General features: G+C 40.1%; 1 protein-coding gene across 4 annotated transcripts in view; it reads left to right on the plus strand.

Moving 5' to 3' along the window:
* The first annotated feature begins 16,628 nt into the window (after positions 1-16,628).
* The window catches only part of gria4a (glutamate receptor, ionotropic, AMPA 4a), a 99,399-nt gene continuing 95,868 nt past the window's right edge, over positions 16,629-20,159 (plus strand). For all 4 annotated transcript variants that reach the window (XM_068709609.1, XM_068709600.1, XM_068709584.1 and 1 more), the window contains exons 1-2: positions 16,629-16,986; positions 19,962-20,120. In XM_068709609.1, coding sequence (XP_068565710.1) covers positions 16,893-16,986; positions 19,962-20,120 — 253 coding nt within the window. In that variant the 5' untranslated portion in view covers positions 16,629-16,892. The remainder of the gene's footprint in view (positions 16,987-19,961; positions 20,121-20,159) is intronic.

A 20,159-nucleotide genomic window follows, 5' to 3' on the forward strand; every position in this document is an offset into this window, starting at 1 on the left:
CTATCTTTTCAGCCCCAAATCTTCCCTAGCATTTTAATTGGGTTAAGATCTGGTGACAGTGAGGACCATATGATTAACATATGTTTCATACTCATCAAACACACGCACTGACTCCTTGTGCCTTGTATTTGTATTTGCTCTGGCACTACATTCATTCATTCATTCAGGGGTTTTTCAGGGAAATAGAAAATGTTATTCATGAAATGCCAAGGATGCAAAATCACTAGCAAGTTTTGCTGGTAAAAAAATCACACACATTATAATATTTGTTTGTTTATTTATCAATAGAAGGCTCATTGCCCTGTAGATAAAGGCCATGAAAGGTTAGCAACTTCTCCCACTGCTCACAGTCAGTACTCTGACAGAACAGAGAGATGTGGAAGAATTTTGAGAGGAAGATGGAGCAAGAAAGAGGGGAAAGACTGGGGTTGGATTGACTGTAACATATATAGGGATGGTGGGGGCAAGAGAGAAGAGAAGATGAGTGTGAGAATGGATTATAGAAAAGGGAAAAGGAGAGGAAAGTGAGAATAAATGAAGAGCGAGAAGGGGGACCTGAGGTATGTAAAGCAAAAGAGAATGAAAATGAGAAGAGAGTTGAGATGGGAGGAGGTTAAGAGAGAGAGGGTTTCACACAGTAGACCACTGACGGATGGTTGGCATTTAGCTCCCCACTACCTCCGGAAATAACTAATTAAGCATGGTCTGGTGTGTGTGTGTGTGTGTGTGTGTGTGTGTGTGTGTGTGTGTGTGTGTGAGCATGCGTGCGTGTCAGTAGACGTGTTTGTGCATAAAGACAGAGCTGGGAACTGTGACTGGAGAATAAGGGATTTCATTTGAATCACAAATGTGCTTGTTATTCTATTAAAACACATTTAATTTACACGCTGTGCCTGGTCTTACAGCAGCTTCCGAGATAGATCTGTTTTTTTCAAAATGCTTTGTAAATACAAACAGAGCTTTATTCTGCCGTAGTCTGAATAATGCTATTAGTTCGAGGTTTTACATCCTACGGGTTAAAACTTAAAACACACAAGTTCACTGAGTGATGTCGTGAAGCGCACGAGATGATCAAAAAACTGCATAGATAACAGCAGGCAGTTTGAAAAGCCACACTTCCGTTAGTGTTCATCCGAAGCCTTGAATTATTTTAAACTACAGGCACAGAAGGAGAGGGTTTAACGTTTGATAACACTACCAGGTTCTGACACATAAGCTTTTGTTTTGATTACCTCTCCTGTCCCATCCACCTTTCATATTGTCAGGCTACCCCCTCCTGGAATAAATTTCCATTTCTTTCTGCTCCTTTGCATGCACCCCACATAGTGTCTGTAATGCCACTGAGTCTGAGAGCTGTGGGATTGCTTTCGTGGAAGCACTCCAACACAGTTACGATTTGGGTATATGACCTGCTGGCAAGTCTCAGGGTTATTTTGGAAGGGTGTTTTCATATTTTCACCCCTTTGCTTCGTCCAAGCCAGAGTGGTACAATTTTGCTCAACTGAAATAAGCTCTAAAGATCAAGGTCTGTAAATTAAAAAAAAATTAAACATTCACAAACACTTCCTTATCAGGGCTGCACATTACAATGGAAATCCAGATCTACATTACTTTTAATTTTACCATTCTGTATTTAAGAGTCCATGTCAATAACAGCATTTGTATTGAAAAAAAGTATCCTCATGAAGGTGATTGGAAGGTGATGATCACTGTTTGGGAGTTATAGTGAACATCCTTCTCTGACTTTTTCCTGCTCCTCAAGACACCATATGATGTCTCCATGGCCTGTAGATAAACTGTACCTTTCCTTGTTTTTTTCAAAATCCATCTTTTAGTCATTAGATATACATGCAAAAGACTAACAAACACACCAGATTGCATATTAAGAAAGTGCAGTGTTTGCTAAGCAAATACAGCATTATGTTTTCCAAATTATGTGACTCTCTTACAGAAAGCATTACGTTATTTTTCATAGACAGGAAGAGCCCATTGGCTAGATAATACAGAATAGCTTATTGTTGCCAATGTTGATGTTATATCATGTTTGTCAAGTTTGTAGAGAGAGTTTAACCACAGGCTTTCTAATAAGATATTTATTCTCTTGCCCATCTGGTATCCCTCTCTGTGGCTTGTTTATGCTGTTGATTATATATATTGAGGATTGCCAGTGAGCCAATAAGAAGTTGTCCTAAAACAGATTTTGTTTTGATAATCAGAGTACGCTCTGTGGCAAAGATTTGATTTATTAAAGGAACAATGTTCAGAGCGTTTAGAATTCACTGTATGTTTTGTTTGACAGTTGCTTTTTAAAAAAGACCTTAAATAATCGCAGGAAAACGTGCAACACACAGTCACACTCTATGAGACTAGCTCACAATGGGGTCCTTCTGTACTTTGCCTCTCTTTTGAGCACTGAGACAGGGGGTGGGGGGGAACAACAAGTTGAGGAAAGAGGTAGAGACACCAAGACAATTGACAGAAATGAAGAGGTGTGGAGAGAGGCACACAGAGAGAACACTTCTATACCAAAGGTAAATAGACAAGTTGGTCTTGAGACAAAGTGAAACACAGAGAGGAAAAGAGACAGGTACAGCTTTCCTACTAAACCCCATCCAAAGACACAAAAAGTGCCCTTCAAGTATCTTGAGCTACTGGCAAACATCTCTCACACTTACCCACACATTCACACACTGAGCAAACTCAGCAGATAAAATGCACACACCTGAACTGCATACACACTCCTTGAGTTGGGGATTAGGCATGATGACAATACTCACACCTTTGTTATATAAGTATCTGATGGTGTTAAATCTACACATATAACCTTGCAAGCATTTCAACGCAGACCAAAATTATAATAACAAAAAAAAGTAGCACACATTTTTGTATGATGTTTTACATTGTTAATATTTCATACATTTATTCACCGATAAAAACATCAGCACGCAGAAATAAAACACATAGAAATCAGAAATTAAATAATTGATCATAATTTAATTTGCGTGTTGACTGCATGCATAAAGTATTGCCATGCAAGGCTTGCCATACATTTACACACACTCTCCTTGTGTCTTGCACATACACACATACAGTACAAGTCGAGGCATGTCTGTAGTGCAGATGTGATTGTCTTCAGTTTAGGGTGAAAACAAACAAATGTTCCATTATTCATGTTGATTAAGGAAACAGCTCATTTTCAATGTTCCACTAACAAGCCGAACAAGAGGACAGAAAGAAGGGGAAAACCACAATTGCCTTTATTCTTCATTATCACATTCATGGCACAAACACGCACGTATTGTAACACACACACACACACACACACACACACACACACACCAGAGACACATTCAACTAACTGCTTGCCATCCATGAATGACATAGATCAGGTTCTGCTTTGTTGGGTTGCTTGGAGGTTGTGTAGGGTTTTCCATGATACTGCCTCACCAATTGTGAGTAACCAATTACGACTCTTATAACACTATGTCTTTTCTTGGAGGTATAACAGAGGTAAATTACCTTGAGATATATGTATGACTGCAATGGTACATGTTTCCTGTATTCTTGCAGAAAATGTAATTGTATTTTGTTTTTCCCATGGTGAATACTGATGAGAGACAACACGTTAGCAGAGAAGAGGGCATTTTGGTTCTAAAATGCTGTTAAAATTCTTCAGATTTTTACAACCCTATGTCCCCTAAATACCTCCACCCACTCATCCACATACATGCATGCACATGGGTAATGTTTATTAGGTGGAAAAGCAGACTTCCCAGCCACTTCCCTCTTTTGAATATTCATGAGCACCTGCTTTCTACCGAACCCTCATGAGATCACCAAAACAACATTAACACATATGTGCCCCTGTTAGGCTTGAAACCTAAAAAGATGGAATAAATTGCTATTTTCAAGGGAAAGAGAGACATTATAATTTGATTTGAAAACTCGATATAGACAAAAACAAACACGGCCATAAAACATACACAATTCAGCGTGTTGGCTTATTGCCCATAATCAATGAGAAGACCCTTTATTTGTGAGTTCTTGGTTTTTGTTTCTATTGATACTTGCGACTACTGTGCAACCTAAATATGATTTAAGAATTATACATCCGAAATGAAGTCACAGATAATAAACAATCTAAGAGCCCAACATGATCAGAATCCTAACACCTTAATTCACTGTCCAACAATAATGTTAACAGAGAGGAATAGAGCTGAAACAAGTGGTTTAAAAACCCTACAGATACAACGTTAGTCCCTGCACACACATTTTTCTTACTAGAAGATGAGAATATTATAATATCATGTTTTTTTGGTTGACATTACTTCACACCTGAATTAGCTGAATTTAAAGCTGCAGGGCAATTTGGTGAAATACATTTTTCTAAAATTAAGTCATTTATTTCAAGATGAAATCTGACAATAAATAATTTTGAGACATTATTCAATAGAACTTTCTTTATTTGATTTGATAGTCAGTTGTTGACTACATACAGACGTTAATACAATGGTTGGCTAATTCAATATACAGTTGTGGTCAAAAGTTTACATACACTTGTAAAGAACATAATTTCATGGCTCTCTTGAGTTTCCAGTTATTTCTACAACTCTGATTTTTCTCTGATAGAGTGATTGGAACAGATACTTCTTTGTCACAAAAAACATTCATGAAGTTTGGTTCTTTCATGACTTTATTATGGGTTAACAGAAAAAGTGACAAAATCTGCTGGGTCAAAAATATACATACAGCAACATGAATTAGCAATTTTGGTGACTTAGAAAGTTGTGTCAATGAAATGAGCTTCATAGCATGGCCTCTTAACTTCTTGTGAGTGATTATGAGTGACTACAGCTGGTGACTTCTCTGAGGCCATTTAAATAGGGCTCATTGGATACAAACGCCCACAAACGCTACAATGGGAAAGTCAAAGGAGCTCAGCATGGATCTGAAAAAGCGAATCATTGACTTGAACAAGTCAGGAAAGTCACTTGGAGCCATTTCAAAGCAGCTGCAGATCCCAAGAGCAACAGTGCAAACAATTGTTTGCAAGTATAAAGTGCATGGCACTGTTTTGTCACTGCCACGATCAGGAAGAAAACGCAAGCTATCACCTGCTGCTGAGAGAAAATTGGTCAGGAGGGTGAAGAGTCAACCGAGAACCACCAAAAAGCAGATCTGCCAAGAATTAGAAGCTGCTGGAACACAGGTGTCAGTGTCCACAGTCAAGCGTGTTTTGCATCTCCATGGACTGAGAGGCTGCCGTGCAAGAAGGAAGCCCTTGCTCCAAAAGCGGCACCTTAAGGCTCGACTGAAGTTTGCTGCTGATCACGTGGACAAAGATAAGACCTTCTGGAGGAAAGTTCTGTGGTCAGACGAAACAAAAATCGAGCTGTTTGACCACAATGCCCAGCAATATGTTTGGAGGAGAAAAGGTGAGGCCTTTAACCCCAAGAACACCATGCCTACCGTCAAGCACGGTGGTGGTAGTATTATGCTGTGGGGCTGTTTTGCTGCCAATGGAACTGGTGCTTTACAGAGAGTAAATGGGATAATGAAGGAGGAGGATTACCTTCAAATTCTTCAAGATAACCTAAAATCATCAGCCCAAAGGTTGGGTCTTGGGCGCAGTTGGGTGTTCCAACAGGACAATGACCCCAAACACACATCAAAAGTGGTAATGGAATGGCTAAATCAGGCTAGAATTAGGGTTTTAGAATGGCCTTCCCAAAGTCCTGACTTAAATCCCATTGAGAACATGTGGACAATGCTGAAGAAACAAGTCCATGTCAGAAAGCCATCAAATTTAACTGAACTGCACCAATTCTGTCAAGAGGAGTGGTCAAAGATTCAACGAGAAGCTTGCCAGAAGCTTGTGGATGGCTACCAAAAGCGCCTAATTGAAGTGAAAATGGCCAAGGGACATGTAACCAAATATTAGCACTGCTGTATGTATATTTTTGACCCAGCAGATTTGATCACTTTTTCTGTTAACCCATAATAAAGTCATGAAAGAACCAAACTTCATGAATGTTTTTTGTGACAAAGAAGTATCTGTTCCAATCACTCAGAGAGAAAAATCAGAGTTGTAGAAATAACGGGGAAACTCAAGAGAGCCATGACATTATGTTCTTTACAAGTGTATGTAAACTTTTGACCACAACTGTATATGGGTCTAAATCATAACAAAAGTTAGACATTATTGTGATGTTCCGAACCTTAGCATGAGGAAATTCTCTCTAACTGGACCTCGCTGAACTATAATTGAATACCCCTGACCTATGGGGTCCTTCTGGGGGGTAGGACAGCCTCGGCAAGACATGCTGTAAATGTTAGGTTAATGTGGCATGTGTGTACACTGTAAACGTGTATTGTATGGAATATAAAAATTGTGCAACCAGCTGTATTCAAATTTATCATCAATTTTATACATCATCAATATTTGAACAACATACTCAGAAGTGTGAACGGGCATCCCCTCGCTTTCTTTTTTAGGTGACATTATCATTTCAAATGTTTAGACTTCTGGTCACATTCAAGTCGCTGATATTTTGCCCCAGAAGTGATAAATACTTTCCAAATGTGTTTTATCTGTGTGCAGCAGTATTAGAAGGAGGTGCTGCCTGTGTCAGTTATCAGCTGCCATTTTGCCCACTCAAAAGCAACAGTTTGCTTACAAGGCACGTTTTTAGTAAATTCCAAATTACTGGTAACATTGCTTGAAGGGGCTATTACAGAAATTCATTTGTGCAATTATTTAATCCTCAGAGGGCTGTACCTATCAACATTGTGATGAACTAGAAGACCGGACACCACAAGCTCCATATGCTATTTCTGATGACATTATTATTATCATTAAAGCTGTATTTGTTTAGGAATATCATTTTGTAATCTTTTAGAGAGGCCTGCGTGTTGGCCTTTGGGATCAATGACGATTGATTGTACTATTCAACTGTTCCAAGAGATAAATTATAACAGTTCAGGTCAAGAATGTCAGTGGTGTGTCCGTGGAAGTCTGAATGTCATAGTTTGTTTTAAAGTTGATTAATCAAGCAACCCACACCCACTCCACCTTTCAACCTTCTGCACACACACATACTGTAAGTCTCATTTGAGGTTAGGATTTAACAAGAAACCAACAACCATGTGGTGAGGACACATACACACACACAATCACACAGATGACAAGCCATATTCAGCTGACGTAAAAGTCTTAATGTAAACCCCCATCTTCCTCTTCCAATCCAATAATTTGTCTGAGGCCAATTCTCTGCAGGCACATTCACATCACAGAGATGTGAAGTGAATGTCATCTCTACACACACGCATGCATGCACAGCTGTATGGTTGAGGTTAAGCCTCAGATCATTGTTGAGCAAGGGGTGTGTGTGTGCGTGTGTGTGTGTGTGTGTGTGTGTGTGTGGGGGGGGGGGGGGGGGGGGGGGGGGAGTTATTGAAGAGCTGCTCTTTGAATTTATAAAGTCTGCATGACGGTCCAGACAAAATCAAAGATTAAGACGAGAGGAACATTTTATTTGAAAAACACAACTGTTGTGCTTAGCATGCATGCAATATTATTATTTATAAAAAGGAATCCTTTAAATGACCACACTATCCATTATTTTCTGTTCTCCTATCAAACTACAGTTATAAGAAATAAAATAAATTGCATATAAATATAAACTGTACATGGAATCTTAATAGTATGGTCACACCATCTTTAGAAACTGTCATTGTAAAACAAACAATAACATCACCTTGCAAAGCAGCATGTGATTGACTCCCAGTTTAAAATAACATTCTCACATAGTTTTTATTTTAACAATTAGATACAGAATCTGTTTTACCACAGCAAACATGCCTATATTAGTCCACAAACAGAATCTGGCATATACCTAAATTTGAAATCGCTTTATTTTCTGATAATACGGTGAATAGCTGAAAAGTTGTTATTCGAATCAATGTATACTGTATTTCTTGTATCCTGATAGAGAACATTATTCTAAACAGGTAAATGCATTTATGAGTTTTGTATATCTGATCATTTATGTAAAAATAATATCATGGTAAAAATGTCCAATTAATTTCTTTATCTTTGCTTGAAATACACATCAATGTTTGGCAGACATTAATAACCTCAGTAGCTCGATAGCTTCAGTTATTGTCTCAAATATGTAATTATTTGGATATCAGAGATACTAGTTGATTAAATACCTAAAGTCTTGGAAATATCTTTAAACCAAGCCATCAAAGACAACAGGGCATTGTTTTGTAGCTTCTTCCGAAATTGGTAGCTAGCTTTTCAGGTTAACTACTGACAGTCAGAATTTATCGATGCAGGTACGGTGTCAGTTTCCATGATAATGTCTTGTAGTATGATTAAATTTGTCTTGACAATGTTTGATACAATAAGCTCAAGTAATAGTAGTAGCTCCCCACTATAGATTATATTGTGTTTGAAATAGGTTAACTGCTGCTATAAAGGTGAAACACATCCTGTAGGAGCTCATTAGCCACACAGGCACTAATTAAAACGTACAGAAGAGTAAGAACTACTCAAAGTAAAAAAAAAAAAATTGAAGTTGTTGCTGCCAGGAGTGGAGTGCTCGAACTACAACATAGAGTCTGAGTATCCATAATGACTGTCTTATCTTATTGTTGTGTTTACAGCTAAATGTAAATGTCACAGACCAAATGGGTTTTCTATGATGTGTGTTCTCTATAAGTGCTGAAGTGATTAATATACATAATAAATGTCAGGTTGAATGGCATATATTCATGAAAGTAAGTTCTCAGTGATATACAGTACATTCATTTGGGATGGCTCTGGTTTGAATATTGTTCATAGGCGTTGTGAGTCAGAAAGGTAGCAAGTCAATACCCAGAAAAAGACTGAATAACAGCACATTGAACTCACTTTTTTCAGTTTTCAAGTGGAACCAATGGGTGAAAGGAAAAGAAGATAGAGACAGATAAAGACAGAGAGAAAAGCAAGATCATCAGACTAGTAGGGAGAAAGAGATGGAGGCAGAGTTATGTGACCGCTACATTAGCCTCTGTGCTTGTCTCCCTCCAGCATCATTAGCATATCATTAGAAAACATCTGAACTCACAGATGTTGGACTCTTAGCCTGGCAGGCTTGCTGAGAAGCCAACACACAGTAACACTCGCACAAACAGGCTCACTGCAAATCTAGTGCACTCTCAGTTTGAACACGCACACACAGTGTGAACTCCCAGATGTTTTACGTTGGCCCGTGGCAGGATCAGAGAAGAGGAGAGAGGAGCTGGCACAGATTTGACTAAGAGATCTGTCTGAGAGATGCAGAGAGATATTCTGTGTGCATCCATTCAGTAAAAGCATAATAAAGTACAAAATATTGAAAGACGGACCTGCAGACCCAACAACACGTGCCAAAGTCTCTCCATTTTTATGTTTTAATGTATGCACAAACACATATGCATGTGTTTAGATCTGTATTTGTATGTCATGTAGTGGTATTAGTGCACATTTGTGTTTGTGCATGTGTGTGTGTGTCCACATTATCAATCCAGTTTCTAGCCATCTACCAGCCTGTGGGAATAGCGCTGTCTATGATCTGTCAAACAGTCTGCATTTAGTCGGCCTTGCCAGAACCCGTGCAGAGCATTTAGACAAGGTGTGTGAAGATCCAGGACCATCGCACAAGAGGGTAATCATTATCTGACAGGCACACAGGGATGGCATTTAATGGTTTTGGCAACTAGCCCAGCTAAGTCATCCTCCATACCACCTCCACAAGGACTCATCAAAAAAAAGTGATGACAACAACTTGAATCCTGTGCATACAGCAAGTGCAGATTCTGTCTCATAGTGCATAAGGTGATTTTATCAACTAAATTAAACTATTATTTGTCTATTATTTAGAGGAAGATTCCAGGATTTTTATGTAAATGATCAGCCTTATACAGTACCTACACAAAGAACAGGCGTTTGGCAGAATCAGGACCTGATTGCTTCTTGCTTAGCTCTTCTGTGAGCTCCTGTGCATTCATATTTTTAGATATACTAATATCCTTAGCGCATACATACAGCAATTCATTGCAACAGATCAGTGATGAGCAAATGCTTTACTGGAGAAAGATATTGAAAGCATTCAGTGTTTCAGTGTGATTGTTTGTGTGTACTGTGCAGTATGTGTGTGATTGTGCGTATATTCCTTGTTCAGTGTTGAGACCTTAGTTTTATTGAAAAGTTTAGGTCATTGCCTAACATGTTATTTCTGTTCCAGATTGTGGGTGCTACACTTCTGCGACGACACTGTCGCTCGGGATGACGTTATCAGCTGTAACCGCCGTATGAAAGCAGTGCAGAGCAGGTTTGTTGACAAAGCCGGACCGACCATGCGGGCTTTAAGTTCATGTCTGTGCTTGTGAGCTTGCCTCACTAGCATGACTGACGTTCTGCACTGCTCTCATATGGCAATTACAGCTGAGAACGCCATCCTGACAGACGCCATTGTCAAGGCAGCATAGCACCACCCTCCGGTACCCCCTCAGGTAAACACTTTTAGCTTTGTCAGCACTATTTGCCGTAGTTTGCACTGTTAGTGCTGTTTGCACCGTTAGCTGGGAGCTGCCGGCTCCGCCTTCGCCATTTAGTACTTTTGAGAGTAGGTATAGTTATATTACTACTATATGAAATACTAATATATGTATTATTCACCCCCTAATGTATTGCAGTAATGTTGATCAAAGTCAAAACAAACACAAAATCCAATCTGTATTTTGAATACATGTGTATGTCTATCACAAATAGCATATGTGTATATGTTAATTAGAGTATACATTCTTCACACATTAGACAATGTCAGTCTTTAACAACAACAATGCATTGTGTCTTGTCGAGGTAAAGATGAGCACAACTGTGCTGTCTTAATCGCTGAATTACTAGCTACCTCACAGTTCCAGGTGCCTTTAATTGATCCAGACGTTAATTCTTTCCGGTAGTCATATTGATGTGGCATGCTGCCGCTCTGTCACTGAATCAAACCACAATACCATTTATTTACAAGTCACGGTTTATCAGCACACAGGGCTCTAATTTGACAGGTCCAGGAGAGACTGAGTAGAGTCTGTCAACCGTAATGAGAGTGCTAGTTCAGTAATTCATCAGTGTGTGCTGCAAAGATCTTTCAAAGATCTTCAAAGACTGGTGAAACTACAGGATGCGTGGGCTGTTGCCTCAGCCTTGTACTGCTATAGAACAAGCTGCAATGATTTGTTATGGCACTTCGTTGCCCTTATATATGCACTGACATTTTTAACAGACTTTAAAAAACATAAGGGCCATTGACGCCTAATTTTAATAGAGGTGCTTTTTAGTGCTTTATTCCCTTGAAATTAAAGTATTTACCCAATTCCAGTAGAGTTGTGAATTAAAAACCCATGACTATGTTGCATGCCCACTGCCTTCTGTTCATTACTGTTGCAATGTTCCATCCATCCTTTCAATGAAGAAATCAGCCTCAAGTCACAGGGGCTGAACAATTGCTGCTGCATGTTATAAATGCACTGTTCATCTGCTGCTATTGACTGGCATTGATTCTCACCTTACTTAGAGTAATACAACGACTCCCCAGCTGCAACCTCATAGTGTAACACCACCAATTGATTTGTATTTGCTGTTGTTCCTTTTGTCTTATTCTAATAAGACACAAGATCGCTGCTACGTGGTTGTAAGAGAGGAAGAAATGAGTGAGAAAGAGCATGGCAAACAGAGGTTTTTCATTGGCAGACATGAGGAGAAAAGAAGCACAGTAGGTTGAGTTGGATGAAAGAGTCTGCGGGGCAAGGAAAGAGATGAAAGATAGAGGTGAAGGAAGGATACAGAGAGGCCTGGTGGATACTGATATTACCCTAATGATGCGCTGAAGAAAAAGCAGGAGGGTTAAAGGAAGGATAGAAAGTTGGAGGACTAGGCTACAGTTAAAGGGATGAGTCATAGGGCACATGGCTGGCTAAGGTGGAGGCTGAAGCTGTATGAGGAGGGCGGGGAAGGGGGATGGGATGGGGAGGAGGAGAAGGACATTTAGATTGATGAGTCATCACACGCATGGGATGGAGAAAGAGAAAGAGAAGGATGGATGGATGAATAACCAGAGATGAAAGTGGAAGGGAGGAGGGTTATTCTTGTAACCTTTCAAGCAGAAGTGTTGACAAGTTGGCCGGATGACTGCTGGAACCGACACAACATAACACCTGTGACACAATCTGTAGTAATTTGTTCGACAGACAGACAGACAGACATTATCGTCATATGACGCTGTGCCATGAGAATGATTTTAAAGGTGGCTATTAGCATGGTACCCATTAGAGTGTAAAGTACAATCTATGGGAGGTCTTTCCATAATGACTTGCTCTGCATGATGACAGCAGAATTAGATGGAGTTTGGTCAAGGGATCTCAGGGAGGGGTATATATACACACACATACGAACACACATATTTTGTACAAAATTGGATGGCAATTCATCGTACATTTGAGATATTTTTATACCATTTATGATATTGGTCTTTTTATGAAGAAAAGGATTGTTGGGTTAGGGGTTCAATAACAATGAATCTTTTAAGATTATAGTCAATATGCTAGTACAGCAGTACATGTTTGATTTGGTGGTGAAAGGCAGTTGAAATGCTGGCATTGGGACAGATAAGTCATGTTATGTTTCTTAATTTGTTGTTTGAATATGTACTGCTGTACGATATTGACTATAGTATTAATCTGGTTGCCCTAATGGGGACAACAGTGTAGATACATATATATTCTTGTGCAAAATGGGATCGCTCATCTGGTTTGTCGAAAATTTCAAAATTAAAGTCTTCTTGGACAGCACCATCGTCGTGTAAAGTTTCATTCAGTACAGCTCGAGTCTGAGTGTCAATTACCACATGCCTATAGGACTCTCGGTTGATGGTTCTTTATTACCAAGGTGCTATATTGACTTTGAACTAAGTAATTGACTTTGGTCAATTCAGCAGATGAGTATGCCTGGGAGGCAATGGATGTATGGATGACTTTATTTGGACGTATTGTAAACTGATATATAGATTAGATGCATTGTGTTATGAGAACAAGCAATGTTTTTAAACTGTGACATCATCCATATTGATTTGCTATGAGGTGTGTCGCATTATTTGTTTTAACTGGAGGTGCACAATATGGATTTTTAATGGATCAGCTGATACCAATACTAGATAATTCACTGCTTCTCATTGCCGATACCTATAAGACAACCGGCAATATCAAAAATGTTGTGTTTTAAAAAGAAGTTCATAACTTGTAGTTAATGCACGGCTGAGGGTAAGAAAGAAGAAAGGCAAAGATGTAGTCAGCAAAGATGGATGACCTGACCTATCCAAATCTGACTGACATCGCTACTGTCAACAAAACAAAAACAAAGAACAGTTCTGAATGTTCATTCAAGCAAAGTACATCACAAAACTTGCAAATTGTGTTGTCTTTCTCCTGATACTGTGAAAAACATCTACAGAGGCAACATGTTTGGATCTATAGTCAGCATATAGCTGTTCTTCTCTGTGTTTATTGGTGGTTTGCAAATCAACTTTAAAGGTGCATACCACCACCTACTATATTGGAGTATGCAGAGGCATTAGTTTAGTTAATGAAAGCAATTTGGCTTCATGTATCAGTTGCTAATCGGCTATCGTTTCAATATCGGAATATAGAATAATATAAATGTACCAATATCCAACGATATTTTATCTGGCCCGATATATTTCATGCATCCCCATGTGTTGTTTAACTGTGAACCGATGAGGAAGGTCATACATTAGCAGTAGCTTTATTTGTTTTTGGCAGCACTAAAGCACATTGTATTCATGCCTCACTAAATCCTACAAAAGGCTAGTTTTTACTAAAATGTCTGTTGGGTCAAATAAAACTAGTTAATTATTAACATTCTATATACAATGCATATAGGGTCATGATCCATTTTCTGCATGTCCAAAAAATGTTAGCTGCACTACTGTACTAGAGATACAGGGTTTCAACAGAGGTCAGACAAAATGCATTTTATTTTTCCCAAGTGCATCAACAGGTCTGGCAGCAGTAGTGCGTTTGTTGGTGTGTAAAACTAAAATTGTGTGGTTGTTGTTGGCATTGCACATTTCACTTAATTTTAACAAGCCAAAATCCTCTCAATGACAAATAAAGATTCAAAATATAACCTCATGTCATATGAATGTCCTGAATGGCATAGCCTATTAAATCCTTTTGATACAGTACAGCTTGTTGTTTTTATTCATCTTCCATCCTCTGCACCTGTAGGTCTGCTTGGCACCACAAACTAATGATCTGGTAACACAACAGATAGTTTCGTCATTTGATCAGTCTAGGTGTACACTGTAACATAAGAGCCATTTGGACTTCCTTTCACCTGAGCCGTGTGTCTTTGACCTGCAGCTTGATGCAAACCTGGTGGAGGAAACCCACAAAGGACCAGGGACAAAATGCACAATCATGACCGTCTTCCTTTACTTAGTACCTTTACTTAGTACTCTACAAATTTTTCTACATTATCTCTTTGAAACACACTAATAATGAAGCTGCGACCTGTATATTTTTGTATGATCGTGGTATTCACTACAGTTCCATTTTCTTTAAAATAGTCAAGACAAATAATGTTCTGAACATTTGCTTAAAATTGTCAATATGGGAGAGTATTGGCTGTTTTTGTCCTTGTCCGGGTGCCTTGTTTCATATAAAAAAACGTCTTATTCAAGATATTTATTTTTTATGATTACTAATATTGCTTACTGATGATGAAAAAAAGCCTCACATCCAGTGAGTATTTGATAAATAAGTAAGAGAAGTGAGTCAATAAACTCCTTTTTTGAGACATTTTGTTTCAAATTTTACATCTGTAGCGATCAATTGGGAACTAAACATAAACTGCAGTGAATCACCATTACAAATAATTTTACAGATGGCTTAACCCAAGAACATTTCTACCTGGAACTAGTGTGAATTTTACATAAATTGCAACACATTAGAAAAACAATGCTCTTCTTTGTAATTACAGCATGATGCCAATATATGGGCAAAGCTTCTGTATTCTTGTTTCGAATTTTAAGAGTAAAATGTCAGAAAATGTACAACATCCTGCTGTAAAGTTCTCTGATGTGCCATGGAGGCGAGGTAAAAGAGTCACAACCTGCAGCACCAGGTGATTTCACTAATTAGCACACCTTTACTCAGAGAAAAGCAACTCATCAGTGTCATCTCCTGGTGTGGTGTTTGTTTTTCAGCATTGCCTGCGGACTCTGTGCTCTCAGTGGCACATGGTGTGAGAGCGGGGAAGAGCCAGTACTTCCCCTTTATCCTGTTGACTGCATATAGCGCAGTTTGATTTCAGCACCATGGACAGAGCGCGCAAGTGTGATGGGGGATCTGAGGGCGCAAACGACTGAGTGCTGTGCTTATTTTGTTGCAGCCTACATTACACCAGTGATCAATCACACCGATCGACGCAAGTCTTTCCACCGAAGCAGATCTCTAATGTGGGCAGATTCACAAACGTCGTATACGCATAGACAGTTAGATACGCTTTCTTATCTTCAGTGTAAAACAATAATCAACTATTAATTAAAGTTGGGTGCCATCCCTGAGTAAAATCTATGCATGCAGGGTCCAAGTCTCAGTAAATTAGAGTCCTGTCTGTGTTGGAACGTGGACTGTAAAATGTCAGAACTCGCATTTTTCCAGGCTATTTGATTTACTCGTATATGCTCAGCAGCCGACTGGGAAACCCCTCAGAGATGGACAGACCGCATCTTTCACTGGACAAGCCGTGAAGCATCCCTTTAGTTTTTCCATCTGTAAAAATGAAACTGTGCTCTCCACCGTGTAACTACGCGATCCCAGACCGTCTGTCAGTTTTACCGACCTGCTACCGGCAGATAAAACGCCTGGGAGTGGGATACGACTAACATAATGCACTCTAACAGAATCTACTCCAGGCTATGAATCTTTTTCACCGTTTTATTTTCTTATTTTAAGCTGAACAAATCACCTCATTATCTCTGGCTTTTATCATACTGTGTCGCTGAGTCGCTGAGGGATCAGGCTTTCTTTCTTTCTTTCTTGCGCAAACGCTGTTACCCATGAATGATCTGAGGTGTTGACCGAAGAAATATGAGCTCTGTTAGGCTAAATGCTGTCAAGCTTACGCAGAAGGGGACCACGACCACCAAATAGTGCGCGCAAACACGCACGCACACTCACGCGGGTCTTTTTTTCGCTTTTCCTTGAATGAACCCCGATGAAGCTTTATCAATAGGTTGCAGCTACAAGATTCGGTGTTACAGAGAGTTAAATACGGGAGGCAGGGGAGGCAATGTGGGAGATGGGGACGGGGATAGAGAGAGAGAGAGAGAGAGAGAGAGAGAGAGAGAGAGAGAGAGAGAGAGAGAAACCATCTCAGAGGGAGAGAGAGAGAGAGAGAGAGAGAGAGAGAGAGAGAGAGAGAGAGAGAGAGAGAGAGAGAGAGAGACGGGGCGCGCATGTCCATTTCTTCCATGCAGGCTGTTCTCCCAGCTTGCCAATCATTCTAGCGAGTTTCCCCACTCTTTCGATCTCCCCGTCTGTAGCCGACATGTGCGCCGGACACACAGCTCTCCTCTGAGCGGACACTGCAGGGAAAGAAACGAACGAACCCACCATGGAATAGGAATACTGCTGGACAAAACGGGGGAAAAAACCTCTCTCTCATCTTTCTTATTTTCTCCTTTTTTCCTGACGCCTTTTCTCTCTCTCTTTCTCGCATCTATCCCGCACTCTCTCTCTCTCCCGATGTCTCTCAACAGTTTCTGAAGGGATTGACGGAAAGAAAAATGAGGATTATTATTTTGTCTTGGCACTTTCTCGGGGTGTATTCCGCCCTTTGGGGGCTGGCGGCGGGGGCTTTCCCCAGCTCAGTGCAGATAGGTGAGTTGGAGGATTACTGAATTTACGCACGGGCACTCATATCTGAGCCCCTACACTGATTATTAGTGGATTCTAGCGGACAGCAGTCACCAATGAATGAAGGGGGGGGGGGGGGGGGGGGGGGGGGGGGGGGGGGGGTGCACCAGGACCCCTCCAAAACACAAAATGAATGTAAAACTCAAGACATTTACGCAGGAATGATGGAACAAGAACATACATTTTTAGAAAGACATTTTCTTCTGGTGCATCTTTTTCTACTTGTCTTTTAGGCATGATGTTTTGGGGTTAAGGGGAGATTGGTGTGTCTTTCCTCTACTGAGACTCATATGGTTTATAAATGCACACTTTCACTCTTTTATGGAATTTGCTTTTGTTTTAAAGGTTTGCTCTGGGCTGAATGTTTCAGGGAGCTTTATTCCATTCAGTCTTCTTTGCTGTTAGGACACTGCAGTATTCTCTCTCTCTCTCTCTCTCTCTCTCTCTCTCTCTCTCTCTCTCTCTCTCTCTCTCTCTCGTCTCTCTCTCTCTGCCCTTTTCCAGTTACCCTCCTGTCAGTGCAGATGAAGCCTGTCTTTCAAGCTGCCGTATAGATCAGAGATAAAGTTAACTAAATCTGAATCGTCTTTGGTTTGCTGAGTGGGACCACACATGCATGCAGCGTCTCTCTCTCTTACACATAAGCATGTGTGTGATAATGAATGCACTGCATCACTCCTTGTGGGGGGCAGCTGGGAGGTCCTATAATGAGATTCGGCTCCTTGACTCTGTCTCCCTACAGCTGCCAATAAACTTAATACGCTAAATATTTTCTGCTTGGCGCACACACAGAAACACACACATATTTGCACAGGTTATCAAGCATGCCTGTGCACCTGTACAGTATGCACATGCCTTAAAGATGCACACATGCAGTAAGCTGTGCACACAGTTGCAGATATGCATTCACATACATGTACAGCATACAGCACTTTTTACAGGTATGAACACATGTGCACACAAAGTGAACAGGCACGCATAGACATGCATATAAAGCATATCTGACCGTGCAGAAGCACACATGCACTCTTTCCTTCCCTCCCACTGACGGTCCTCCTTAAACACTTCAATATACATACATGATCATTCACTCGGCTCTCCAGCACTTCACTTGAGGATTCATTTGCATATGTCTGCATTGCACATAAGTGTAATGTCAGTGGAAGCACAGACAGTTTCTTTTTGCGTGTGTGTGTAAGAGAGACGGACGCAGATGAGTTTCTTGGAGAAACTGGTGCAATAACGTGATATGTTGGGACATATCTATACTCCAGTAGTAGGTGTGTGTATGAACGTGTGTGTGCGCTCTCAGGTTGAATTCTGCCCTAAAACATAAACCTTTTTTTTGGTCCCTTGGATAATTCACTTAAGGGAGAGTTTAACGTAGAATAAACCCAATGAATTATTCTATTAATTCGAAGATGTGTTGTCTCTGTGTATGCATGTGTGTGTTTTGTGTCTTGCTGTGGTTACTGATCTACTGCGGGACATAATGACAAAGAAAAAGAGAAGATGATACAAACATTGAACGAGACACTGGCACACACACACACACACACACACACACACACACACACACATAAGTAACATATTATGTAGTGACGATTGCTTCGGTCAATATGCTCTTCCTGCCGACATACTCATCTCTCCTCCCTCCCCTTTCTCTGTCTCCTGATAAAATGTCAAGGCTTCACAGTCTGCCTGTGTAATCCAATTCAGTTGAGTTGAATCTGATTCAGTTAAACTTAAGTCACATCAGTTTATTTCAGTTCAGTTCAACATACCGTGTGAAGCAATGTAGAACTAATTTATAGGATAAGCGTATCAAATCCATGTCCATAGCAATACAACAAAATGACAAGTTCTATAGAAAAAGATGATGACCCTTCTTCACAAACCCTTAGTATTAATATCACAGTTTATCCCTCTTTCTCAAAGTTTACATATCTCATGTTGCTAATTCAATTTCAGCAATACATTTCCCCAGAATAGCACCTCAAGCTTTTTGCACTTTCTGTGAATGTTTCGTCAACACATTGACTATGGCTCTGTTAAGGTTATTCTATCTTTTCTGACTGGCCTGACCTACAGAGGTTATTGGCATTAGATTCCAGTATTATTATCATTCATCAGGTTATAACCTCTGAAAGGATCACATGACTCTTATATTAGTAGTTTTCTCAATTTCAAGCAGAAAATGTGATACCTATCTTTACCATAGATACTACTTTTCTCCATATCTCTCTTTCCCACATATTTTCACATGTTGTTCTTCTTCCTATCAACTCTGTGTCTATATATTTTTTGGACTTAATACTGTCAGCTTCACTGTTTATTTTCATCTCCTCTCCCCCCTCTGATTCTCATTTTATCAGATGGGCCATATTGAGGGATACTCTCATTTTTAAAGGCCAACTCACTCTTAGCACTCACCTCTCTCTCCATTTCTCTTTGCATACTCCACGCTCCTCCTTTATTTAGCTGACACTGTCTGATCTGGCTTTCCTCCTCTGTTTTCCTTTATGTCCTGTCCAACTCATTATCTCTTTGACTGCCTTCCTGTCGGCTTAGTTGTCTCTCTTTTCTTCTCCTCTCCTCTCTCCCTCTCTGCCGTTCTCTGATTTCATCAATGAAATGTGCTGTGTTGGTATCCATATGTGTATCTGAATTCATGTTTAAGTGTATGTGTGAGTGAGGATCGGCTGCAAGACAAATTACCTTTTGTAACAAAGCTAATGAAGATCTCTCTCCTCTCTGTTTTCCCTGCCCTCCTTTTCCTTATCCATCTTTCTTTCCCCATATTACTCTCCTTCTTCCTGTCTCTTTACCTCTGTGACCACACCCCCACATGACCCCTCTTTGCTCTGCAATGACTGACTTCCTTTCCACACCAACGTGTTCATCTCCTCTTTGCCCTGTCTCTGTGTCCCTCTCTCTAGGTGGGTTGTTCATTAGGAATACGGATCAGGAGTATACAGCGTTTCGATTAGCCATCTTCCTTCACAACACCAGCCCTAATGCTACGGAAGCTCCCTTTAACCTGGTCCCACATGTCGACAACATAGAGACCGCCAACAGCTTCGCCGTCACCAATGCATGTAAGTATTTGACTGAAAATGAGACTGAAACAAATATTC

The sequence above is a fragment of the Cebidichthys violaceus genome, unplaced genomic scaffold, assembly GCF_023349555.1.
Source record: "Cebidichthys violaceus isolate CVI_PGR_0920_01 unplaced genomic scaffold, fCebVio1.0.p SCAF_1, whole genome shotgun sequence".
In the NCBI taxonomy this organism is placed as follows: Eukaryota; Metazoa; Chordata; class Actinopteri; order Perciformes; family Stichaeidae; genus Cebidichthys; species Cebidichthys violaceus.